This window comes from Odontomachus brunneus, unplaced genomic scaffold, assembly GCF_010583005.1.
Source record: "Odontomachus brunneus isolate Ranch 3 - 2012 unplaced genomic scaffold, Obru_v1 Obru_scaffold_183, whole genome shotgun sequence".
Taxonomy (NCBI): Eukaryota; Metazoa; Arthropoda; class Insecta; order Hymenoptera; family Formicidae; genus Odontomachus; species Odontomachus brunneus.
This window is the reverse complement of record NW_022639633.1, coordinates 208713-236641: the sequence shown is the minus strand read 5'-3', so window position 1 is coordinate 236641 and position 27929 is coordinate 208713. Positions and strand designations below refer to the sequence as shown.

General features: G+C 38.3%; 3 protein-coding genes across 4 annotated transcripts in view; all 3 read left to right on the top strand.

Annotated features, from left to right (window-relative positions):
• LOC116851645 overlaps positions 1-2083 on the top strand; it is a 10709-nt gene extending 8626 nt beyond the window's left edge. The window contains exon 2 of the mRNA XM_032831275.1: positions 1025-2083. Within this exon, the coding sequence (XP_032687166.1) occupies positions 1042-1770 (729 nt within the window). The 5' untranslated portion in view covers positions 1025-1041 and the 3' untranslated portion in view covers positions 1771-2083. The remainder of the gene's footprint in view (positions 1-1024) is intronic.
• Positions 2084-2665: 582 nt separating this feature from the next.
• LOC116851656 overlaps positions 2666-27929 on the top strand; it is a 114842-nt gene continuing 89578 nt past the window's right edge. The window contains exon 1 of the mRNA XM_032831296.1: positions 2666-3336. Coding sequence (XP_032687187.1) covers positions 3292-3336 — 45 coding nt within the window. The 5' untranslated portion in view covers positions 2666-3291. The remainder of the gene's footprint in view (positions 3337-27929) is intronic.
• Positions 3347-13681, top strand: LOC116851655. 2 transcript variants are annotated; one of them, XM_032831294.1, is made up of 5 exons: positions 3347-5132; positions 5760-5892; positions 5996-6196; positions 7514-7694; positions 13409-13681. In XM_032831294.1, exons 1-5 carry the CDS (start codon positions 4989-4991, stop codon positions 13560-13562), a joined length of 813 nt encoding a protein of 270 aa, XP_032687185.1. In that variant the 5' UTR covers positions 3347-4988; the 3' UTR covers positions 13563-13681. The 2 variants fall into 2 exon arrangements, with proteins under 2 accessions (XP_032687185.1, XP_032687186.1); XM_032831295.1 differs by having other exon boundaries at positions 13370-13553.

Here is a 27929-nt window from a genome sequence, read left to right as displayed (position 1 = left end):
TTGTTTTTACAAATTATATTCCCAGCAAACAATGTTACATGTAACAAACATGTATGTTACATGTAACATTGTGTTTGCTGGGATTACAATAAATATCAAATTCATATGGCGCGAACAACACAACCTGATCTGTCATCGCGGCTGACAGCTGTATTTATATTATAATATTTGTTTTTACAAATTATATTCCCAGCAAACAATGTTACATGTAACAAACATGTATGTTACATGTAACATTGTGTTTGCTGGGATTACTATAAATATCAAATTCATATGGCGCGAACAACACAACCTGATCTGTCACCGCGGCTGACAGCTGCAAGCGACACGAAATCAACTGCGACGGGATCGAGACAATCGAGACGATCGAGACGACCAATTAGCGTCGCGGAAAAGAGGCTTCACCCACTTCGATACATTCGAGATTTAGTTAACACGCACTCTTTCTGATAGGATAATATGCTTAATATATATACGATAATATGCTTAATATATATATATATATATATATATATATATATATATATATATATATATATATAATACCTAGGAAAACAACAAAAAATTTCAAAATTGATCGATATTTCAAGCTGTCATTAACATAAAATATTTGTCTGATATAAAAAAGTTTCGTACAACTTGTACGTATCAAAAATGTGTTTGCTTAAGAACATTTTTAAAAAGCTATCCCTTTACAACTTTAGAATTTAGAAGTTAAAAAATTTGCAAAAAAATAAATTAAATTTAATAAGTTTAAGAATACCTAAACAGTCAATAAGGCAATTGTGAGTTAGTTAAGAAATAAATATTAATATTGGATTAAGAATTTTGAAATGTCTTTTCAAATTGATTTATTGTACATATACACATACATACATGGCGCTCATAAATCGAAGCTGTTCGCATCAACCTTCACAATGTTGTCATTGTGTTAGTCGCTCTTGCACAGCATGGGGTTAGAAAATTAAGGAACAAAACCTGGAAAAATCGACGAGTTTAAACCGTTCATTCATTCATCCATCAGGTTCGTCGCCAACAATCATGACGAGCGTGGCACAACGCAGACTCCAACAACTGTGTTTCTGCCGCGTCAAGCTCTATGCGCATCAGAAGAAAAAAACGAAGGACCATTGCAAACGGAAGCGACAGGCCTTCGTGTACAATGCGGAGGAAGAGATTTGGCACGAGCCGTACATGCAATCTCTCCGCCGGGAGTTCTCGGACGAGTCGGTTCTGTGCGACTCTAAGATTGAATTGCCATGGAAGGACATCGCTCTGCCGGTGGCCGGTATGAGGATTCGTCCCGACGTGACCCTGACGTCGGTGGCCGACCGGGAAGTGGAAGAGGCCGACGTCCACGATGAAACCGGCAAGATCGAGAAGAAAGTCTCTACGGGCACTATGCCGTTGCCCTGGCAGGATCTACTCATCACTGAGACTCTAGAGATCGCACGCGCTCCGGACGACCCGGAGACCTGCGACTCCTCCGTGGAGATCCCCTGGGGAGATTTAATCTTGGAGAAGCCGATGGAGATACAGCCGCTGAGGCAGGAAAAGGCTTGCGCACCCGACGACGTCGAGATCCCCTGGGAAAGGATCCTGGTGCCGCGTAATATTGTCATCGAACCTGACAAAAAAAAGAAGAAGCACCCTTCCTCGGGGCAGCCGCCTCGCGCGCGCGTCGATACGGCATGTATCCTTTGTGGCACGAATCCTTGCTGCGCGAGGACTCACGTCTATGATACAACTGTCGTGTCTGCTTGCATGTAGACTGTATGATAAACACATGCACACGCTTTCTCTATTTTTAAAATTAAATTATTTAACTTGCTAATCTTCATCATTGGGCAACAAATATTTCGCTCCGAATAGTTCGCTAGAAATTGTTTCGAAATTAGCGAGTCAATTTTCTTCAGACTGACTGAAATAGATCGTCCCTCTACTAGAATATTCACAAAATATTCGAAAATATACCAAACGACTTTGGTAACATTTTTGTTAAATGTCAAAAATAAATTCTTTTTCATGCAAATTTCACGTTGTATTTGATTCAGAGTTGAATACGTTTACGTGTGAATTGATATTTTACGTTTATATGTAGACAAAATAAACTATGTATGAGACGTCATCTTTATAGACAATGAGTAATCTATGGATGTTGTTTAAGGAAAATTTTTTTTTCACAAAACAAATTAAAAAAAGTTTATATTTTTTACTTAATCTTTAGAATCCTGATGTAAATTTAAGAATATTTGATAAGCAAGTTAAAGTCCACGGAATTTGAATGAATTTGAATTATTGAATTAAACGCAAAGTTTCACGCAATTTGTTATCTTTTTTAAACATTATATTTATAATTAATACCCAAAGCAGACACTGCAAAATTGCCTCATAATTTAATTACTCTTTTCTATGTATATTTTCATTATGATTTACAATATTCCGTATAGTTTACATTATCTATACGTAAAAAGATCGTGCATATATATACATCGCGTAAACAATGCGACAAGTGGCCGCGTAGACGTGATCTCGAAATCTATGATACAAGCGCGACCTGATTTACCGGCGGAGCGGCAGCGGCGAGCGACGCACAGGTGGCGCCGAGTCGCGCTTCGGCAGTACTCGGGTCCGATCGGTTCCTACGAGTCGCAAGCAGTCGGCACTTGCCAGCGGACGCGAGCACAGTGGTGGTTGTCGTGAGTAGACGCGCGTGTAACCAAGAGAACGCCGTGCGCGCAGCGAAAATGGCGTAGCAGCCGAGCGTGTTGCCCGTCGTCTACTAGTCTCGCGAGCGGCGATTCCGTCAGAGCGTCAGCGCGCCGTTTTCTCGCGCGGACAGTCGGCCGAAGTGCGCCATGTTCGAGTCGGGCCAACGTACACGGTGAGACTACGCCAGGTGTATTTGTACAGTGTGTTGTACTCTGTGTGCTTGAGTGAGTCGCGCGCGTCGCGAGGTTGATCCCCGCGTTTGACGTCGTTGTCGTCGTCGTTGTTATCGTCGTCGTCGTTATCGCACGCACGTCGACGACGCTCGCGAACAACCTGAACGTTGCGCCACAACGTGACACGCGACTTCACGCACGTACGTGCATCCGCGACGTGGATGAACCCCGCCGCCGGCCAGGAATGGCCTTCGCAACCGCGAGGATTCGGTGATCCTGCCCGCTCGCGTGACAGCTTGACGACCTCCAGCACGGCCGAGATGAAGATGGCGCCACCAGCGTTTTGACACTTGCCGAAGGACCCGTCAGCTGGACTTCATCGCCGCCCGCAGGCGTCCCGTCTATTATGAGCAGAGAATTCTACGTACCCTGCACACCTTACACCTATCAGGTATGTTTTTTCGTAGTCACTGTTATCGCGTCTGCGAATGGCGTCCTTGACTCGCCCGTCACTCGCGTACGTGTCTCGCGCCGCGGTGTTTTTTTGGACACCGTACTGTCTGTTGCGAGGAGACTCAGCGTTTCCGGCTTCCTCGTGCGAGATTTCACAGCGGCGCGATACGTCAGCGAAGTTGCTTTTTTTGGCATCGATCGTTATTTGTATCAAGTTCGGCGGGACAGAGGGAGGAAGACAAGAGAATTGGTAATATTTCAGGGACGTTTTCTACAAAGAGAAAACAAAGCATGATGCAAATGTATTACTATAGGACGTTTAATCATGCTGGTAGCGCAAGTTACGAACATTTTACGATTCGTCATCAATCTTCCTGTAACGTTTATCTTGCGTGTTTCGAGGAGTTATTAATTTGACTCTGATAATTTCGCGTATCATGAATATAAAAGAGAAGGGGGGAATATGAAGCAGGACGGTAATATTAAGCAAGGCTGATTTCTTAAACAATCGTTGCAATCTATTAGTAATTGAAATAAACAACCATTACATAAGCATAAACATAACTATTAATCGACACACTATAATTAATATGTTAAATTTATCAATCAAAATAGGAAAAAAAAATATTTAATCTTTGTAAAAAGTTTTAAATCGAAATGGCTTTTCTATAGTGTTATAAATAATGTGGCACTGACACCAGAGCTTTTTGGTAGCCGATAAGAATTCTGAGGGAAAATTCATACCTTGGTAGAAAAACAGAAACTAATGGTCGCACTGGAGTCAGCTGGTAGTCGACAGTTTCTGCTTTTCTACCAGCACGAATTCTAATTGGTTTTTGTTTTTCTGCCAAAATTTTTTTATTTGCGACTTTAGTTCATAGGCTTAAAGGACTTTTACATAATTTGAACTATTCGGCTCAATTTTCTTAGTTTTCATAGAAAATTTTTTAATTTTCATTTTTAACTTGTGATTTTTATATTCAAAGGAATTTAATAAAAGAAGTTGTTTTAATATCAATAACTTTATAATGTGCTTTTGTAACAGTTGATTTTTTCCTAATGATTATGAATACATTATAAGAGATATATTTATTAAACATTTCTGACGGTTGTTGATATAATCATTGCATTTAATATTGCATTTTTCGTCTAAAATAAGAAAGTGGTTCCACCTTCTTCCTTAGCAATTAAACGCGTTAAATACACTTATTTGACGTAATTTGACATCTTCTAGTTCTAATTTAGGCATTTCAGGTCGAAATAATTGCGTCTAAGTATTCGTGCATCGTCTAACTCAGAGTCTCGTCTCATATTTAAACAGTTAGTAAGTATTCAACGCGTGAAAAGCTCAACATAAAGTTAATGCATAACAGTTAACTAATAAAGAAACCTTCAATTTTTAATCAACTATCGCGACGTATGAATAACATTTAGATATGGTACTCCCAACTCGGGAACATCCAAGCCGAAAGAACTTTGTATCACAGTATAGTTATAAATTAGTATATGTTATAAATTTCATACCGTATAGCTAACAAAGGACAAAAGCCGATGCGATCGGTCAACAGTCGATATGAAAGCTAAGGACCTTCAAATTGATAAGTGAATTTTACCATTGATTCTCCCTTTATCTTTGATACAACGTCAGATATGAGTAATACGGTAACTGATAGGGAAGCTTCGAAAGATCCGACTGATTCGAGTCAGCGAGCTATCGGAAATGATACACCGTCTAGTAGTTTCGATCGTGGAAAACCAGACAAGCGATCTATAGTCTCCGCGATAAGCCAGAAGGTGAGAAGAAAGCGACTAAGGACTGTACATAGGACATACGGTGTTATATGTATTGTAGAATGTGTATTTATATATATCTTCCTCTATCGGAATGTATTATCTACAGATCCACAGCGATATCCACCAAACTTGGTTATCACTTATTATCATTAGTATGCAGATATATATTAGGTGTACCTTAGATATCTGCATCGTTTGTTGAAACGGTGTAAACAAAGATAACGCCCGGAGGTTTTCTGACGGAGAGAATATTATAGTTTACTTTTATATAAATATAAATACTTTCTCTCTCCCCAGTGATACGAATTTTGTCTATTTATTGTCATTCTGCCGGCCGAGATCGATCGGAAATTCTAATCAGCGGTAACAAGGACTTATGACGCATTCTGCTCGTCACATTGCGTAATTACTGTTCCTTGAAAAGTGCGTTAATTGCGGAAATTTCAACTTTATGAATGGCTAGCGGGCAGGGTGAAAGTGTATGTTGAGTGGCCGGGAAATTATACGAGCTGGGGTTAATAAAGCGTTAATTAAGCAACCCAATCGACATTACGACACGCGGAGAGGGGAGAGCTGTACACGCGCTTCATACATGAGGAAAGGTCGTCTAACGAACATCACGCACAGATCAGATCGAAACTGCTCACCCTCGGTAACCCTCTAAAGCGTCTGATGAAGTCGAAGAACTCCGAGGAGGAGGACGCGAATCGTCGCGAAGTTAGTCCGCGCGTCTCCGAGAGAATCGCGAATATTGGCAATGGTAAATATACACACACACACTTAGCGCATTTCTGCGTGTCGGATTAATTAAAATATCGTTGGAGCGTAAACACGAGGTACATCTTCGTCGTGCGCGTTCACAGTGAGCGGACAAAGTGCGGCGAAGAGCAATACCTCGGTGTATCGGGCCGAGTATCTCGTCGCGGATGCAAGGACGCGCGAATCTTGCCAGGACCTCGGCAGTCATTTCTCCGAAGTCGACCCCGATGAACCTTCGACCTCCGTGGCGAACACCGAGCTCTCCGCGGGCACCTCCGATCGCGATGTCGGGAGAACGGAGCCGAGTAAGACCTCACGGAATCCACCCCGCACTGTCGGCTCTGTCTATCCACCGGATAGATGTAGGAGTGCGCATGTAACGTTCGCGACTCGAGCAATTACTTCGGAAATTTCGGAACTCGGTAACGAAGTAACGCTACAATTCTAAGCAGAATCGAAGTAAGTCTCGTAATTTTCTTACGTTCTGTTCTAAACAGAACAGAATGTAAGTCTCGTAATTTGTTCCCGTAAAGTCCGTAAGAACTTATTAGTAAATCTACAATTCTATACGTACCATATGTTCTACGATCACTTGTAAATATCATAAATTATGTGAAATCGTAGATATTTACGAGTGATCGTAACAAGTGATATGGCATACGGTATACATATAGAATTGTAAATTTATTCATGAGTTCTTACGAATTTTATGAGAGCAAGTTACGAATCTTACGATTCTGTTTAAAATTGCATAATTCGAAGTGAAATTTAATTATTTCTACGCGACAAACATGTGCATTTTTTAATTTCCATTTAATGACGCGGATTCTTCGTTAAATACGGTGGTTAAATGTGGTAGGGTAAGCATCCAACAGTTCTTGATACTCCTACGCGGAGCGAATTGTAGTTTCTTTTTTTTATATAAATTCTTCTCAATTTTTTATGTTTCTAGTAGTAGAGGAATAGACTGTCAGTTGGGTCTATCTTGCTAATAAACATTGTAAGTTTCGTCCGAGAGATAGTAGATTATTTAATAGTATATTTCAGTTGTACTAAAATATAAATATGAAACAGAAATATAGTTTATATTACTGCAGAAATGTCTATTCCTCGGTTATAAAATTTTACGGTAATTTTTACAATTATATTCTCTCCGTGTGCGTAGATTTTATCAAATAATTAAAATTAAGGTATATGACTATTTTTAAAAACTATTTAATAAAATCCTCGTAAGAGTGTCAAAAACTAACAAATACTGGCTACTGGATGTTTTGCCCTTTTTAATAAATTGCGGCGAGCCAAACTAATCGATATTCAATATTTACAAAGATGTAAATATATAACAATGTTTACTTTGTCTATAAGCATGATTTTTTATTCGTCATACGGAAACAGCTACGATATTTCAGCACTTTTTATGAATCAATATGCACGTTTCTTTTTTACGTTCCTTTTCTCGCGAGCAATATTTTCGAATATTACCGAGCTGTACATTAAAACTTGGCATCGCGGATAGCCTTGTGGATAGCATTACGAATTGCGCGGAAATCGCTATTCCAGTCGCAGCGCCAATCGAGCGTGTTACTTCCGTTTGTTTTTTTCCGGTGACATGCGCGTTGCAGACGAGAATCCGCGAAGTACAACAGTGACGTCGATGACTTCCACATCGCTCGGGAGTGAGTGGACCGATACAGTCTCGAGTTCCACGAACACCGAGGAAGTGTCGGAGGCGGACTTCATGAGCGTGTTACATCGCGGCACCATCATCGCAGTAGCACCTATGACGTTCTCCGCTCAATTTGGGTATCGTGACATAAATGCGACTCATTAAAAGATACATTCGCGAGATAAGTCCCCGAGATCAATTCAGCCGAGATAAATAATATCTTCTTGTGAAGATTCGTACACGGAGAAAATATTATAATAAAAGTTATGTTAAAATAATATTTTTCTTTACAGTTTCTGTAAAGTTGGACTGTACTAAAATTACTAGGTTAGTAAAAATTAATTCAGAAATACATTTGACGGTCTGTCGAATACACGATAGGAAAAGCATTTAAATAATTAATAACTTTTAGAAAATCAAAGGTGTGTAATATTATTAGATAAATATATAGCAATTTCGATTATAATTCTATATCGTCCAAGAATATAAGAATTTTGTTGTGATGTTTGTTATAATATTTAGTAAAAATTATACTTCTTTCTACAAAGTTTTGTGTAATTATATTGAAATTGTATATGGAGAGAATATAAATTACTAAAGAAATAGTAAATTTAACAATTTATACAATTATATATAATAATCTTAGTTATAATTCTGTATGATTCAAGAATAAAAAAAATTTGTTGTAATTTTTATTATAACATTTAGTAAAAATTACGTTGAAATTATATTTCTTTTTGCAATGATTTTGAAATTATATTGAATTATATATTGTATTAAATTGAATTACTAAAAAAACAGTAAATTTGACGATCTACCAAATATAAAGAAAAGATTCAAGTAATTGCGATAATTTCATAGTAAAAAGTTAAGCGTGCGTACATTCTTAAACAAATATATAGTAATGTCGGTCATAATTATGTACAGTCCAAGATTACAAAAATTTTATTATAATTTTTATTATAATATTTCCTCCGTACAATTGACCTGCACAAAAGATAGAGATTTTCGAAGGCGACTTTTGATTCTCTTCTGATACTGCGAATTTAAGATGTCAAGTTTCAACTCGATGCTTTGACACACGTATTTTTTTTGCAAACTCTGTTCTCTTACTTTTTCCTTGCCGTTCGAGACTCCAGCGTCAAATCTACCTACATCTCGTAACCGAGAGCTAGGATATCGGATTCGCGAGCGCGCATAGAGACAACGTTGTGGTGTATCGTGCGACTCGAATCCGCAAGTCCGCTCGCGTGCTAACCGCGCTAAAAATCTGTAACGGTATCGCCATTGCGGTCGGTTTACATTCAACCAGCGTCGACGACACTCGGTATGATACCGCCGGAAACGGTCCCGACTGGTTGATCAGCTTGACCCTCATTAGCTCGCGCGATACAGACGAATGAACACTTTCGGACGAGATGCCTCGCTGTTCAAGACGAGGGACACGTTCCTTCGGGGACGCACACTGTCCTCAGCGCGCACATATTACCCCGAAAGCTCACGCTCATGAGAGAAATCTCCGCGAAATCCCGGGAAAATAGAATTCTCCAATCACACAGAGGACGACAACGCGAAACTCCCGCGCTCCTTTTAGAAATCGTCACAAACTTCGGGAACAACTCGGCAAAAAATGTACTTTCCATACCAGGCGTGCGGAGGACAGATTGAGCCTGTAATTTCTAAAGTTTACTCTAAATAGAAAGTCTCAAATGGACTTTCGACGAGCTCGCTTCTCTCTTGATCTGAACGTCGGTAATTTTCAGAACTCTTCGATATGCCAAAGTCAACCTTGTGTATTATCGGCTTACGCAGCACTTTCTGCGAACGCGCAGTGGTTCTTCGGAGAACGCGGGGAATTCCGCGAGCATATTTCTATATCCGTCCGCAGAGTACATGATTGAAATACGATGTTTCCGCCGCGTACACCGAAGCTATCTTGTTTCGGCATTTTGACGCCGACGCGAATTCCTCCGCGTATTAATATCGTCGCATCCGCGCGGATTTGGTCACGAACCGCAGGAAGTTTTGCAGGTAACGCCGGCCGCAGGACTTTCACGGCTCCGCGTCCTGCTCACTGGATCGTATGGAGATCCTATTCGATTACAGGCCGCGCTGTATCGCGCGGCGGTTACGTCTCGCGGCGTGACTCACTCACTTCGTGTGCACGCGTGTGTACGCTTGTACCTATCGATCACCTCCGTTTGAGAAAGTTGCGTGAGGTAACGCTCATTGAAGCATTAGTTTTGCTGCGAAATATGAAATCAGTTGCCGCCGACTCGGCGCGAGATCTCGGCGCGATTTCTATCACCGCCGTCCAACAGTTTTATCTCGCTGGCAACGCGCTCCCATTACTCATTGTTGCTGCAGCTCGGCATTTTCGTACGTATCTCATCGCGGCGCGTCCGTGTGTACATAGGACACTTATCTCATCGCGATGTTCGTGTGGAGATAAATGGAATACCTCTTGATTAGCTCTTAACAGATAACACAAGCAAGCAGCAGAATGTAAATTGCAGGCGTGACTTTTGGAAATGCCCGCGACGATGTTTCTTTTTCATCAAAAACAAAAATTTACGCCGAGAAAGCAGCAGCAACAATGTTAACAGCAAAAAGTTAATAACAAAAATGTTTTTAGGCAAAACCATGTTCTCTGAAAGATAATTTACCGAATGTCTGCAACGAAATATGCTTTTAGCAATGTAAAAAAACAGATTTTTACGACAAAGTTGGCAAAATTATACGTACTATGATTAAATTGCTAATAGCAATTTTATTGGGAAAACGATATTCTCAAGTGTTTACAACAAAGTAGAAGAAATTAATGGTTAATAACACTGTTATTAACAAATGTGTTGAAAACAAATGTTATTTTTTATTTAAAAATAACTAAGTAATTTTAATAGTAAAATTTGACGAATTTATTTTGATAATTTGTTGTAAACTCACTGCAATATTATTATTTTCTTGTCGAATAATCATATTTAGTTGCTCCGCTCGGGTTTATCTCGTTCTTGCAACTTGTTTTTCGCTGATTATAACAGCTGATTAATACAGAAACTTCACGCAAAGATAATTTCGGACTTATATATTTCCCGTCTGTCTTTCAGCTGCGTATTTAACAACATGATCTGTCGGAGTCGGTGAAGATTAGTAATGCCGCGGCGACAATATCAGTCAAAACGATTTATGTTCATATGAAAGTGTACTTTCTCTGTGCGCGATAAAGATAGAAATTCGAGCAAATTTCTCCCGTAGCGGAGGTTACTTCTTCGTTTGCTTCGCTCCTTCCTTGTGTCTCCTGTTCGCCGCAGATTCTCTCTAATGAAAGCTTAAATTGCGCTTTAACCGCGGGATAACTTCGACGATTTGTCGGGTAGGCAGGTGCATCCTGGCACGGAATATGGATTCGGGCTACCATCGAGCGGTCGATGTCGAGCTACACATTATATAGTATACAGGGTGTTTCTGAATTCCGCTGTGTGAAAAAGAGAACTTTCACTCGGGAATTCTTCCACGTTACATAAAAGTCAATCAATGTTCATTTTACAAAATACTGTTCAAAAGTCATCTGTTGTCGTGTCTCTATTTTTTACGCTTAATAATTTGGTGATATTCCATTAATGTTCAAATTAAAATACCTCAAATTAAAATGTCTAAATAGACATTAAAGGAAAAAAAGAATTGTATGATTCATGCAGAAAATCAAATTGCAAGATATCTCTTACTTTCAGCTACAAAAATATCGCTGATAGCGCGATGTATTTCTTTACTGAGGAAAGATTAATGGAGTTTATAGTTAAAATATGAGACGATAAAGATGAAACACTCTGTATACTGGTACGGAAGACCGTGTGGCGTGCCGATAGACTTCGGAAAATTTCGGTCGCGGGTGAGCCAGAAATTAGTCGTCGTCTCGCAGTCACTTCCGATACCGTCCAACCCGGCAAAAGTACCACAATCATGACGTGCCGATAATTTCGACGAGCAGCCGCCGATGTCACGCGCACCTCTATTCCACAACGGCTCTACGGAAAAGCCGTGTTCCACGGGGCAGACTCTAATACGCGTTCGTGCAAGCGTATTCAAAGCGACCTACAATACATCATATAAAATCACTGACCGAAAATTTTTGACATTAATCTCCATTTGAGCAATAGCCGCTAATACATACTAATGTCTCGACCTTGTGAGCGGGAAATATACTCGCTTTAGCAGTTCATGGCGCAGTCCGCGAAGCGGGTATGAGTCACGGAGCATGATCGTCTTATATCTCGGGATAATAAAATTAGAGAAGGCGCAGCGGCCGGAGATATGAAGGCACGAGTACGACTTCGCGTATTAATCGAGTAGGAAATACGAATGCGCCGAACTGCGCGTTTGCACGGGTGGGCGCACGTGTGTGCTTCGAATATACGGTCGGGTTTGGTCCAGCCATGTTTCGTGGGCGTCCTCCAATGCGGCTTTTACCGCGTGTGTGAATGCGTACGTGAAGCGTACGTACGTGCGAGTAAATTCACAGAGTATCGCGCGATAGAGTCTTATTGCTTTAGAAAGTAAAAGTCTTTGTCCTACGATGCGCCATGCGTACCGCATGCAACGCGTCGCGCCGAGGTTCCTCGTGAAACTACGTTCAATTCACGCGAACATTTCTTAACTTGTCTTTCCTTTCTTAATGAGCTTATGCTTTAATTCTTTCGCTACCAACTGGAACATATTTTTTTTCCCACCGTTAATAATAATCTTATTCGATTGATTGAACAACTTTTTAGGCATTCAGAACACATCAGCTACTCGGCTATATACTGGGTCGACTCTAAATTCGCGCAGAAACAATTTTAGTCAGTAATATATACGTCATTCCATCGATATTTTTTTGCCATTTTTCACGTAATTTCACAATTTCCCTCTCTTGAAACTTTGTGCTTTCCTGACGGAGAAACTTTGTTAGTGATTTTTTACATCATTTAAAAAAGCGAAGTTTATATCTTCAAAAGAGTTCTGTAATTAGCGGAACAGATGATAATCAGAGGAGACAATGTCGAGTGAGTCAGAGTGAATATGGAGGGGAGTAGGGTGAGGCAAAACATTCCAACCAAACTCTAGCAGTTTTTATGGAAATAAAAAAGTAAAGTATATTGGAAAAACTCATTACTGCCTTCCATTTTCAAGTCGTAACAAAGACAATTGTACTTTTTTAAAAACACATTACAAAATATGCTCTGAAATGTCAATTATCAAAGCATATATATGAGCAACTGTATGGAACTATCCTCCTAACGTCAAGTAGACAAAAATTCACACAAACTCATGGATCAACCCAATATTTTATTTATATCTTTATAGACCTTTATATATACATCTTTTTTTAATCTTACAGTTTATCATTTATAATTGAACGGGTAGTGTTTGTAATAAATCTTAAGAGGACGCTGGATATCGACATAGTGCAACTTCATATTTTGCATTGTTTTTTTATTTGATTGCATAAAATTACGAGTGCTTATATACAGAGTGAAAGTACAAATGTCAATGAGTGGCAAAGTAATATCGAAAAATTCTTTACAAATCCTTTTTACATTGAAATTTGTACTTTCACTCTGTGAAAGCGATTCCGTGCAATAAAATATAAAATAGAAAAACTGCAAAATATGAAAATTGTATTATATCAGCATCCGCCTCCTTAAGAATCACATAAATTGCACTACATCTTTTTTCTAGTAAAGACTTTCGAGTTCACTTAGCAACTAAGTACCTTTTTATGTAGAAGTCGAAAGTCACACGTATTTTCTCCCTCGAATTACGACCTTTGTAGACGTGAGAGGCAATCTAACGATAATTAATCGAACCTCAGAAGCGAGATTAGCGACGCGTCCGGAACGGTGGAGTCGAGAACGCAAGATCAGAGGATAGGCCGGGACGATCCGCGGGATTTTTACGATAGTCCTCTGCACATGGTGATTCGTAAGCCAATTTTTCCGCGGGAAGACGAGTCCAGCATATACTGAAATTACGCCGAGCCCTTAATTATTGCGAGGAGTCCCTCCCCGAGGAGTCCCTCCGCTGGTATCGCCACGTATTAATGAACTGTCGATGAAGATTTGACAAATAAAACCTTTCGCATGAATGTGTCGTTTGTATCCCTGAGCGTGAACGACGCGGAGAAAGGAATCATTCGATTATGCAAACGACGGGAGAGTGAGTAAAACTTGTCAGGACGCTTCGGCGGTCATCGCGATTGGATTTGAATCCCTTCAAATTCGTTGCACGTTTTACACACGGCTATCGGCATTATGCGAGCTGTCTCTCATCGTCACTTGCATCGAGAAGGAGGGCTTATAAGCGGCATTTTGCACGAGACACGTGCACGAAATGTCCGTGAGCGTGTCTCGTACATGTCTCCCGCTTCACTGAGCCGATGAGCCGCGCGCAATCGATATAAGAGAAGTTTCTCGCAAATATTTATTATACACCCCGCTGTCGGGGCGCATCTCCGCGACGCTACACAGCTAATAATTTACGTCAGGCTTCTTTTATTTTCGGCACTCGCCCCGAGGAACGTGAAAGTCGCCTTGTTACGGTGATTTATCTGAAAATTACGCTCGTTACGGCAAAAATTCTCCCGGCAAATCGCCTCAATTCACAAGACAAATAGTTCTTAATTATTCACTAAGAACGAGAGTACGTGTTTTTATATAGAAATAGTTGCCGATCTCGCATCGCGAAAACGTCTTTCGAGCATGGCTGAGTGTGGAACGCTTACACAGATAGTCAGGGGTTAACACGCACGATAAGTGACATAGTTTACTTTCATCACGTCACACAGTGATCGAGATAATGTATCGAACGCTGATTTCCCACGTAAGCAAATATTGGAGTGCCGGAAAACAATGATGCATTCGGTATTATTAGGCACAATTATGCGCCATAACGCAATCAGCGTATGCAGTGAGGTATAACACGTCTAATTAACCCGTGGCTAACCGCGTACACGGCGAGTGCAATCGGGAACTACAACCGGAAGTAATTTCTCGACTATAAAAAGAGCAAGAGGGGAGGAAAAAATCTGCTCCAACCGATATGGATGCGCGTACGCGATCGTCCATTGCGTTACGCAGTTGGCCAAGTCAACAAGTCTCAACAGTTATTACATACTGTTCTTGATCATTGTGATTAAAAAGAAAAAGAAACTAAAGCTTAATCCAGACGTAGTTGCAATACCACTTTCTTTTCAAAGTTTGTTATTCTTCTGCTAAGATCGTGATATAATTATATAAAATTGTTATGTTCAATATATTTATAGGCATAAGCATCTGATTAGAAATATATAATGTGAAGATATATATGTGTTGTGGGAGTTTCAGTTGCGCGTTGTATTAATAAAAATCACGACAGTTCTACGTACAAAAAAATATGATGTCAGCAGACATTCTGTTGTATTATACGAATTGGCAACGTCTATAGACGTTCTGACTGCAGTGTTAAGGACATTTGTTCGAGCTTTGGTTTCGAGGATCTCTGTGAAGCTTCTTATTCTTTCATGCAGAGATTTTCTACATGTAGAACGCGAATAGAGGAAAGCCACGGATGTGAAGACGCAATAATGAACTTACCGTGCAGCATCGTTTTAATAGTAATTTTAGGCAAACAACAAAGCCCGTTTAGAGTACGTGAAATAGCGAATATTAGACGCTTTCGCACATGCTCGAGCGTCGGTGTTAGAAAGCGAGTTACGCGAATGTGCGCACACCTTTGTTCGTGTTCATTATCCATGCGGTGACGGTGATTCGACGGTAATTTTATTTTTTGCCTGGCTATCCTTTACATAAATGCGTATGACGAGAGAGTCAGCGCACGCGAGAGAGCAAGAGAAAGAGACACAATGATAGAGGTGCTTCAGCGTGTTCCGACGACACGGCGTAGTCGACACTGCTGCAACGACTTACGATATAATTTCATCATTGCGAAATATGATTACGCAATTCGCTGTTTAATTCTTGTGTACGGTTGTAGTATGGACTGCGAATATCAATACTGCCGCGGCCTTAAAGTAAACATTGCTAGTCAGCAGTGTTCGTTGGGATAAGATTTTTTGCCGATTTATTTGCATTAGGAAATTTGAAAAGTGTACTTAAGGCAATTTTTAGCGAGTATACTCGTCATGCAACACAATTTAGATACATGCTTTTAAAAGAGGGCAACACAGCTAACTGGTTAATTATTATACAATTATAAAATATTACTGATTCTTTCTTCTTTAGATCGATCTTAGATTAATGAAACGGTTCAAAAACACGTGATTTTTTATTCAAAAAGAAGAAAGTTTTCAATATATACTCACAGAAAATATTATAGTAAAAATTACCTTAAGATTATATTCCTTTCCCCAAAGTTTTTTTTTATAAAGAATTAGACTATACTATTCAAATCATAAATTACTATAAAAACAGTAAATTCGACGATCTACTTGGTATAGGAATACTTACAGATATAAAATAACGTTCAAATAATTATAATAATTTTGTAGTAAGAAGTCAAATGTGTATAATATTTTTTAACAAACATAATAATTTATACCATAGTTCTGTGTGGTCCAACATTACAAAAATTTTGTTGTAATTTTTACTATAATATTTTACTATAACATTTTTTCCATACATGTTGTGTGTTCTCTTATAATTCGAAAATAGAGGTATCGAGAGATAAAAATTTTTGTAACTTGTTCAGTATGTTATCTACATGGTTCTTTTAGATTAGTTAAGATTATATTCCTTTCCCCAAAGTTTCTTTTTTATAAAGAATTAAACTATACTATTCAAATCATAAATTACTATAAAAACAGTAAATTCGACGATCTACTTGGTATAGGAATACTTACAGATATAAAATAACGTTCAAATAATTATAATAATTTTGTAGTAAGAAGTCAAATGTGTATAATATTTTTTAACAAACATAATAATTTATACCATAGTTCTGTGTGGTCCAACATTACAAAAATTTTGTTGTAATTTTTACTATAATATTTTACTATAACATTTTTTCCATACATGTTGTGTGTTCTCTTATAATTCGAAAATAGAGGTATCGAGAGATAAAAATTTTTGTAACTTGTTCAGTATGTTATCTACATGGTTCTTTTAGATTAGTTAAGATTATATTCCTTTCCCCAAAGTTTCTTTTTTATAAAGAATTAAACTATACTATTCAAATCATAAATTACTATAAAAACAGTAAATTCGACGATCTACTTGGTATAGGAATACTTACAGATATAAAATAACGTTCAAATAATTATAATAATTTTGTAGTAAGAAGTCAAATATGTATAATATTTTTTAACAAACATATAATAATTTATACCATAGTTCTGTGTGGTCCAATATTACAAAAATTTTGTTGTAATTTTTACTATATTTTACTATAACATTTTTTCCATGCATGTTGTGTGTTCTCTTATAATTTGAAAATAGAGGTATCGAGAGATAAAAATTTTTGTAACTTGTCCAGTATGTTATCTACATGGTTCTTTTAGATTAGTGCTATTACTCCGGTTTACCTGGAAATCGAAATATTTTTATTACTTTCCTGAAAATTCGACAATATTCTGAAAATTCAGAAATACAAGATGAAACTTTTATTCTTGGCTGACTTCAAGAAGAAAAACTTTTTTTAACCGATTTCAAAAACCAATTTTTAGTAAATAATTAAAAAGGATATAATAGAATAATTGTTTTTATAAAAGTAATCGCGATTTTCCGTCTGAGGGAATCACCAATGTTATTACATACAGGGAATTACCAATGTTATATTGATTCTGTGTAAATTTATCTGAATATTGGCATTATGTCGAAAATAACGCTTTGAGAGGACTTAAAACGCGGGTTCTTTGTCTCCCCGTTCACTGCAGCTGGCGATTAACCAAATTATCCAATTTGCGATTGGCGAATTCGCCTCGAATGAATAATCGATATTATCCTACCGCGTGACTTACGTCACCGACTGTACCGATCACTGTCGAAGGGAGTTTCCGAACGATCGACAATACTTAGCTTGTAATCGGACATTCGGCTCGGCATAATTACGCGTACGTACACGCATTCTTCGTCCGTGTAACTCGCGATGTAATGGCGTTAAATGGAAATACTTGTGGCTGTTACGTAGCCGCCAGTCCATTGTTCCCACAGAAAACAAGCTCCTGACATTGAAAACAGCTCACGTGTCGGCGTAAGGTCCATTTTTTGCGTGACGTTAAACGTGATCATGACAGCGTAGCGCGTTAGTTTCGATGACGCAACATCGATTGTCTTGATGCACGATGATTGTAATGTGCGATTTGTGCATAATCGTATATGGTAATTATTTTTGTCTTTCACGTTGTTTCACGACAGCGAATTTATTATAACGAAAATGGCAGGCAAAGCTCGAAGCAGATGTCGATTATCGTTTATTTAAAAACGCTCGCTGCAACTTTCTACTTTCTTCCCAGCGTTACATCACTCGTGTAATCTTGGTCTTCTCATGACGATTGTACGTACACGTTTATACCGTTTACGTACATATCGGAAGAGACTATTAAGGAATAGTGTATAGAAGGAAAGAATCACATAGGTTCGTATTAATAATCGTTACTTGAAACTTGTCTTACGTAAGATACTCAGATCTGAATTTAGAATTAGATTTTTTCATTTAAATCGTATAATATATGTGATATCGTGCATTTGCAATTCAATTGACAAACCTTCATCTAACTCTAAATTCAAATCTAAGTATATTTCACGTAAGACAAGTTTCAAGTAAGGACTATTAATATAGCTCTTAGAGCCGTATTAGATTCCGATTAGTATATTCCAACAGATATTCCGATAAGTTGATACTTCAGCGCTGAGGTTTTATGTTCTTCCTTTTTACCGCCGCGGATCGTACCCGTTACCGTATATTTACCGTAAAAGATTCCTCAACACAATCGATTGCATACATTTCCGTACGCAGTTTACACAGGTGTAACGTGTGTGCTCCCGCTAGGAAACTTAAACAGACCCTGACGTCGAATTGATCATCACGGAACTGAGGTCTGTATTAATATATTACTTGAAGCTTGTCTCACGTGAAATACTCTGATTTTCATTCAAAAATTGGACCTAAATATCTCTGTTGGGTTATGTGATATATATGACAAAGGCGATTCGGCTGAAAAACTTGTATCTAACTTTGAATTCAAATCTGGGTACTTTATTTGAAAGGAGTTTCAAGCAACGACTGCTAATATGAGTCTAAAGTCCATGATAATTTGAAATTGATCTCAAGCGAGATATTCAGGTTTAAATTTAAGTCCTTGTTAATAGTTATTATTTGAAACTCGTCTTAAATGAGAAATTCAAATTTAAACTTAGAGATAGAGATGAGAATTTTTTAGTTCAATTACAAATATAAATATTACATGTATCAAAATATAAAATTGAAGAACTTGTATCTAATTCTGAATAAAAAACTATCTCACACGTGAGGTAAAAATTTCAAGAAACAACTATCAATACTTGTCTTTGAGTTAAATGAGAATTTTTAAGTTAAATCGCGCGCGCGCAGATATAAATATCATATATCACAATTCAGCTAAAAAACTCACATCAGACTCTATATTCAAATCGTGAGTGTCTCATCTGAGATAAGTTTCATGTAACGACTATTAATACTGCTCTAAGACCTGTATTAATAGTCGTTACTTGAAACTTGTCCCACGTAAGATATTTAGATTTGAATTTAGAGTTAGATGGAAATATGTCAGCTGAATCACGATTACAAATATACAATGTCACATATATTGTACGATTCAAATGAAAAAATCTAATTCTAAATTCAGATCTGAGTATCTTACGTGGCACGAATCTCAAAACGACTATTAATACAAAACTATATGATTCTTTTTTTCTATGAGCTATTCCTTAATAATATCTTCTATACAGAGTGTCCAAAAAGTACCGGAACGGCAAGATAACTCGGCGGGGGAGCATTTTAGAGAAAAATGTTTCAAATAAAAGTTGTAAGGCTTAAAAAGTCGCATTTAATGACAGTAGTTATTTGACCTAAGATGACGTCGCCAAGGTTAGGACAAGGTCAACTTTGCTTTTTTAAATAGAAATACATATTTTTTATTACGGTATTTTATTCTACGTGAAAAAGCAAACAACTTTTGCTTGAAAAAATTTTTTATACGACCTCTATTTTCTAAGATATTTACGTAAATATCTACAAAATTATTGGTTTCAATAATTTTTTACTTGAATTCTATCAACTTTACCGAAAAATATTAAGAGATAAAAATTGCTTATTTTGTTTTCAAAGAGCTCTGAGAATTTTTTCAGAATTTTGTGTTAACTTTTTAGTACTTCAAGAAAATGCAAGAAAATGCAGTACTAAAAAATTAATATAAAATTCTGAAAAAATTCTCAGAGCTCTATGAGAACAAAATAAATAATTTTTATCTCTTGATATTTTTCGGTAAAGTTGATAGAATTCAAGTAAAAAATTATTGAAACCAATAATTTTGTAGATATTTACGTAAATATCTTAGAAAATAGAGGTCGTATAAAAAATTTTTTCAAGCAAAAGTTGTTTGCTTTTTTACGTAGAATAAAATACCGTAATAAAAAATATGTATTTCTATTTAAAAATGCAAAGTTGACCTTGTCCTGACCTTGGCGACGTCATCTTAGGTCAAATAACTACTGTCATTAAATGCGACTTTTTAAGCCTTACAACTTTTATTTTAAACATTTTTCTCTAAAATGCTCCCCCGCCGAGTTATCTTGCCGTTCCGGTACTTTTTGAACACTCTGTATAATGAAATTGTTGTGATAGTATTAGAATTGCTGTTACAATTATCATTATTCGTTATCGTTATCGACGTAATTGTGCTGATCAAATTCGTCAATAATTCGAATTGTTAAGGAGCAGTCGTTGAATTGTAAATTGTCGATTGTAAAAGTTGTTCTATTTTCTAATTGACGATGAAACTGAGGAGTTGTGGGGTTGAGATGTTAAACTTAACGAGGAGCTGTATGCTCTCTCCAGTGCCTCGTAATTCACATGTTAAGATACGCCTCGACACACCGCTGTTGTAACCCTGTCGGTGCTAAGCTCTTCATGGTACTCGCGACGTGCGGTATACGCACGGTAAACGCACAGTAACGTTTATTGGTAGAAGTTAGGAGGTTTCACCGGCGCGCTTTCAGCGGTGCTGTGCCGTGTGTAAGAATGGTTTGCATTTCACCGGAGAAACTCGCGGGGAGCGTCGACGAAATCATCTTACGTTCGCTTTCCATCCTTCTCAGCTTTGTCCTTGCTCGCGCCTGTCTACGCGGATGTTCTCTTTTTACGATTGTCGCGCTGTTATGACAACGTAATCCCCGTGCTCGACGCCATATGTCCTGCAGACGAATAAGCGGTCTCGTCTGCGTCTAACTCAGCTCTTTCTTCTCTAACGCAGCCATCTGCCGCGCGTTTAACCCTCCCGAGACGCGGTTTCATTTCAACGTTCGATACGCCATTCAATCGTGGGGATGGTCAATCCGCTCACGTGAGCAAAGCTTTTGAGAAGATATTACTCATATTTTAAAAATAATCAAAAGATTTTTTTTTTAATCACAAATTAATTTATATTGTATCTAAAAGTAATTTGACATTGATTCAGAGTCCGGATCAAGAGCTATAACTTGAAATATAAGCTCAACAAAACTGATAACGTCAAGTGATATTCTAGTGACGTCTTTAACGTCAATAATATTATAATATCACTGGACGTCACCTTCCTATATTTGGAAGTATTTTAAACTTTTAATTTTATGTCTCAGAGAACGTAGAATATGATACAAGATTATGATTAGGATTAGGATACAAAGTTACAATTCTTTTATTACAATTTTTTTATTTTATATAGTATATATATAGGAAAGATCGGGGCTAACTGGCTACCGAAGTAAGTTGATAAAACCAATTATTTTTAGTATTTTTTAACAAGAGTTATAAAATTCAGGAAGCGAAATTTTTAAACATATCAAAGATGACTATGAAATCCCTGCTTGCTTGATTTTGAAATCTGTTCAAGAACAGTAGAAATAATTGATTAAAAATAATTTTTATAAGTACATATTTTATACTAGAGAGCATAAAGTACATATAACATATATTTTATATTAGAAAGTATATTAGTGGTATTCTTTCTGTTATTGTATGAATCTCGTTCTACTGCTTCACGCTCTCTTACTTCCGATAATAGAACAGTCAAAAATAGTTGAAAAGATAGTTAAACAAACTTTTAAATCCCGCGAGGATGTAACACAAAAGATCCTCAGCCTCCGGAATCCTTGTGTTCGAGGAGGAGAGAGCGTAGATCGCGGTGAGTTTCTTTTATTGCTCGTTTCCCGAGTCTCTCGTCTCGCTCGACAGAGTCGCGGTTGGAAAATTCATCTTCGGAGAGTGTGTCGATAACTTTTCGAGTCGCTCCTGCTGCAGGAACGGAAACGAGAAAGTGTTTCTAAAGCTAGGAAATCGCGAGGTGATCTCGAGACGATCGTAAAAGCTAGAGTTAAGATCAAGCTAGCTAGAGTTAAATCAAGATGATCCCGCGATCAGCGATCGCACGTCGGATCTTATTGCTTTGTTGTTGGGACTTTACGCGCCCGTTAACGGCGCGACGAGTGGTCGATTTTTTTCGAAAGTGTGCCCGCTATCGATGACCTCCGCGTAGCGATGCGTTAAGAGCAATCGCGGCCACGTTGTACATTTATCATCGATGAATCGGCGCTCTGCGCACGTGTACTAGTTGCCAGAACAACAAGAAGCGCAACAAACATGACTCGCCGTGTTAACTTATGCCAATCTGTATCGGACTTTTTTAGATAGTAGATTGTGTCTTTTATATGTCCACGGCTGGATGATTTTCTAAGTCGCTCTTACTTTTGCCTCGTTAATTCATCGATCTACGCGCGACGCGAATGTGCGCTGCGGATATTTGAAGTGTAGGTTACACTTATATCGCCACCAAGTGGGTCTCTATCAATTCGCTGTGAACTAAATTACGGTCCATCGTTGCGATATCATATTATTTATGGACCGGAGTAGAGACACACGCGCAGAATTGCCGCTTTACAGCAATTAATTCGAAAGTTGCGCTCGCGTCGAACGTGCGAATTTAATTTCATTAAAGCAGCCTCATCGAGAGCGCGTGTGTCCGGGACACGGAATCTCGCTCGTCTTCTCTTCTTTTTTTCTTTCCGCTGCGATGAAGAAATTTCCGCTTGCTAAATTGTGCGACTCGAGATCGCTGTAATTAAGTCTCTTTTCGTCGAGTGTCGTTGCTCCGCGAGAAGAAAGTGGAAGAGGCCTCTCGAAGACGCGGAATAAAATTACGCCACTTTTACGATGTATTTCTAGCCGCATATATATGTGTAACAGGAAGGAGAGAAAAGGAGAGAGAGAGAAAGAGAGAGAAACATAGAAAATCTCGCATTAAATTTTGTTTCATGTATTTGTCGTATGCGCACGCTTGCGCGTGTTTTAAGTGGATGTCGCACGGCGATAGTTAGACATACTTTCTCGTGTAATGGACGAGCATTATTTTAATGAAGATTATCGCCACGCCGTACGCGCAATCGATCTTTGTGATTATCGATTGAAGTACCGAAGATGCGGCCGCTAACAACTTCTCTAATTGGAGTCCTGTCAGCTGCTACAAAATGTCTCAGAGCAACTATCGCATTTTCCTTCCGCGACGGATCCCTTCATTATCTTTATACGAGTTTCTCCTTAGCGCAAATTCGTCGTTTTATCTTTGATTTTCCGTTTTAGAGATAACACGTTGGGAATTTAATTCAAAATTAAATTTAAGACTCGGAACGAATTCAAGATTTGACTCGAAAAAAAGGATGTTTTTGTTTACTTCCGCCTTCGTCTACTTGGAACCGCATACAGTAGAATTTGACATCCATTGATTGATTCATTACTCAATATATTAAGTAACTTTGCAAATAAGATATATATAGTAATTTAGGTCATAATTCTATATAGTTCAATGAAGGAGAGAAAGAAAAAGAGAGAGAGAGAGAGATGACAAAAATTCTGTTGTAATTTTTAGTACGATATTTTTCCGTGCAAATATCGGTTATATAAAGATTTTAGTGTAACTAAAATATATATAGTTTACAATATGAATTTCTTATACGTTTATATGAACATCTTTATCAATGTTTTATATTTATCGACGTGGGTCTTTCTTCGATTTTTAGTGCGTTCTGCATCGTAAAAGTCGGCGTTTTATCGTGGGTTTCCGTTCGGCATTATCTTTATCCGTTGTAAATCGACTTTATTTGCCGATACGTAATCGCGGAGCTGCTTTCGTCGCGATACCGGTGCGTGTGCTTGCGTGCGCGCACTAAATTATCTGGTATTATCGGAGAATTTTCTGTTCTCTCGTAGTCGTCGATCGTGAAACATCTCGATTGTAAATGTCGCCAATGTCGAACTCAATGTGGCGCGACGGCCTCGCGACAGGTTCCTCCTCGACACGAAGCTTCAGTCGTGATATGTGTGTCAGCATGTTAACTATACGCGTACTCGGCGTGTCGTGCGACCTGTTTCCTTGTTTTGCAGCGGCTACTTTTAGCAAATCATTCTTGCGAGTCTGCGCGGTATCCCGGAATCGCTGAAGTTGCGCGCGTTCAACGTTCGCAATTTTAGTTCATAGATGTTAAAGGAATTTCCATAGCGAATTACACCTTCGGGGCTACTTTAGACACTGCGCAAACAGAACGCTACGCTTGCCGAAAGATCGCAGTCGCGAGAGTACTATTCGCCATTTTCGAGAGGCTATTCACGCTCTATTGATCGTCCTTGATTCCATTTCGACAGCAAAAATATGAGAAAAATATATTGTTTCTTTCTTAGCGCGGAGAACCGTACTATAAAGAGTTTTGTGTTAAATTCAACACACTTCGCGTGTTCTAATTTATGTACTCTAGTTTTTGTTAATTTAACACGACGCAAATATAAATAAACAAAATATAAATGAACAATACAAATAATATGTAAAAAATTAACACAAAAATATAATATTTGCGCACTGTACTTATAACTAGTGGTTCAGTTATGAGTATAATACTGCAATTAGTAAAATTTCGCTGATTGGTTCACTCAATAGTAGCGATTATTCCCAGTATTGGTGCATTTTGCGAACATAAACAGCACGCTATTGTACACAAGATGCATGGAGGTTGTTAATTCCATCGTCACAAACGCCGAAACTTGGATTTGGTGTAATGAACTTGTTTATCACAGATTTTGCAGTGAAAACTTACTTCCGCCGTAACTCTTATTTCAAAATCAGTAAGAAATAAGATGAAGCAGTAAAGTGAGAAAGATTTTTACTGATTCGATCGGGAACATTGTTATACTGAGAAAAAAATATCTAAAAATTAACAGATATTAGGTGGATACCATTAACATGTTTACTTAAATCAAAATACTTTTTATTTAAATCGAGTATTATTTACTCGGTTTATAAGTAAATTAGTTTAAATAAATTAAATTATAATAGTTTAAGTAATATTCGGTTTAAATGAAGAGAATTTAAGTAAATATGTTAATAACACCCACGTAATAAATATTTGTTAATTTTTAAATATTTTTTTTCTCAATGTAATGATTTACTTTAAAAGAGAGAGCGAACTCAACGCAGAGTAGACAAGATAACACGATGACAGTATGTCAAATTAACATATATTGAAAATTTAACATAAACATTTCTACAACGATCGATTTTACAACACAAATATAAAGTGTTTCTTTGCCATGCGTCTTTTTATCAGTGGTGAGCCAGTTGATTCTTTCACTCCGTGGTATTGCTGCTCGAGCGAAGAAAAAACTCAAAGAGATTTCTCAACGCGCGTTTAGCGAGAGAACCCCTGGAGAGATTTTCTTTATGGTCGGTGCGAGAGAGAGAGAGAGGGGGGAGGGAGAGCGCAATGTACTAATTCGCTCGCATTATCGCGGCTCACCGTGCCGCAATACGAGCGAATTTATCGTTCGACGATAACCGGCCGTTTGCAGCCGGCAAGTCGAAAAGGCAAGCCGATAAATCGCGGTTAATAACGGTGTACAGACGCGCGTGTAAGGTCGGCGTCTTGGAACGATCTCGATCTTACGATTAGCGCGACTCGGCAACAAACAGCGACGTACGCCCGTGAATTGTAACCTAATTGAATAATGCAGATCGTTCTTACCGCGCTCGTACCGGTGCGGAGTGTCACGCGGATTCTTAATCGGGCCCCTCCGCAGCCGCGTGTGCGAGCCGCTATAATTTCCAATTAAAGCGCGCGGATCAAGGCGCGCAATCGACCCCGCGAGTGTAAAACCCCGGTCGGAGAAAAATCAGCAGCTTTAATCGTTCTCGCACTTTGCACGATGCGCAATTCGAACGCGCGAGTTCGACGCTTGGCTGCAGAACGGCTTGCGCGCTCCTCAGCAAATGAAGTTGCAGCGCTTTCAAGCTGTCACAATTGCGAGTCACTGCTGACGTGCGTTCAGCACACTCTGTGTGTATGTGTGTAATATTATCCAACTGTTCGTGCAATTAAAGAAAGACTGAGAACTGAGATATTTGTAAGGAAAATCGGCACTTTTTATACGTGTTTCTCAAAGTTAGCGTGCTATTTTTAATTTCTATCTTTAATATCTTCTAAACTACATATGAAAAAATTTACTGATATTAAAGACTAACACACAGACATTATATGCAAATTTCAGAGTTATTGATTATTTTGTTTTCACGATATTGCAGTAAAAGGTTATAGTAGAATTTAAAATACAAACACGTATACACATATTTAAATAAGTATATACTTTTTTTATTGTCTGTATATCTCTATTAAATAAGTTGTAGCATAAAGCGTTCATCAAAAAAATTAAAAAATAGATTTTTCGTAATTTGTAATATTATATACATTTACTCATCTCAATTTCGTTTCAAATTAACTGATATTGAAATTAAATCAAAATATATTAAAATTAATATCAAAATTAATGAGTAAATTAATATTAAAACTAATATTAAAATTAATTAACATTATGAATAAATGGAAACGAAATTTTGTTGTATAAATATTAAGTTTTCGAGTGGTCCACTCCCTTGATGTGCCACTGGAGATACAGCGATGTAATTATCTTAATTGTGATAATTTAAACTGCAACTTTATTCTGTAAAAAAGTGTGCAAACCGTTCTGCGACCGAGCATATATGGACATTAGCTTCGGGCGAAGTTTACGAGATTAATCGATAATTTAGCGCATTTGCTGCATCGATGGCATCTCGCAACGATGGCGACCGAAGTATCCTCCTCGGTGATGAGAGCGATGCAATGTCGCGAGAGCTATTCCAGACTTGACAAAAAAAATCTTTTTCAGCGAAAGATTTTTTATCAAATCATATTCATACACGAGATTCATACGTGAGCTGAGGCTTTGACAGATTTTTTAATTTCAAGTCTTTTTTTTCGTACACGTAGCTTCTTTTTTTCCTGATCCGGTGATCACTCGATGGTGACCGGTCATTCACTGGCGCATCTACCCTACTTTTTCTTTTTCTGGCGCGTTATCCGCGCCTCGCTGACCGCCGAGTGTCCATTTCGAGGCGATTGGGCGAGAGAATGCTCGCGCGCGGCTCTCGTAACACCTAATCTGCATCGAACGCGGAAGCTCGCGGCGCGCCGCGCCGCGCCGTCGTTGCAGGTTAGGTTAGCTTCGCCGCCCGGCGAAACTGGTTCTGTCGTCGGACAAGATCAAGGCTTGCCTCGCGATCTATCGATGATTTATCTCGAACGCGTGTCAACGACGATTAATGATCGACGATCTCGGCCTGGATGGATGTTTCGATCTAGCGAGGAGGAGTAGCGGATAATGCCCGATCCGCACGCGATTCGCGCATTCCCGATGCCCAACGACGTACACACGCGGATTACCTTTACCTCGTGCTGCCTCCTAACCGGTATGATGGGATTTTATATGGCTTGTAATGAGTTACCGTATCCATTATGCCGTTGCTAATATACCGCCGCTTCCTTCGCTATTTTCATTCTCCGCTATAAAGTTCGTGTTTTTCCTCTTTCTTCAAATATGCGAATAATATACATCTTAAAAAACTACATGATTCTGCTTCCCGACCTGAAGGAAATGAATCTTTAAAGCATGACTTCAATTACACTGCGTATACTCGCTTTGCACACATATTCGCACAGTTCGATTATTTAAAGAAAATTCGTTTCTCAATCAAATAATATATGATTTAGTTATATTTTAAAATTTGTTTTGTTAAACTAAATCATGTT

Coding starts and splice junctions, on each gene's coding strand:
- LOC116851655 (XM_032831294.1), top strand. CDS start 4,989: ATGAGTAATACGGTAACTGATAGGGAAGCTTCGAAAGATCCGACTGAT. Junction 5,133..5,759: donor TCTCCGCGATAAGCCAGAAG/GTGAGAAGAAAG, acceptor CATCACGCACAG/ATCAGATCGAAACTGCTCAC. Junction 5,893..5,995: donor AATCGCGAATATTGGCAATG/GTAAATATACAC, acceptor GCGCGTTCACAG/TGAGCGGACAAAGTGCGGCG.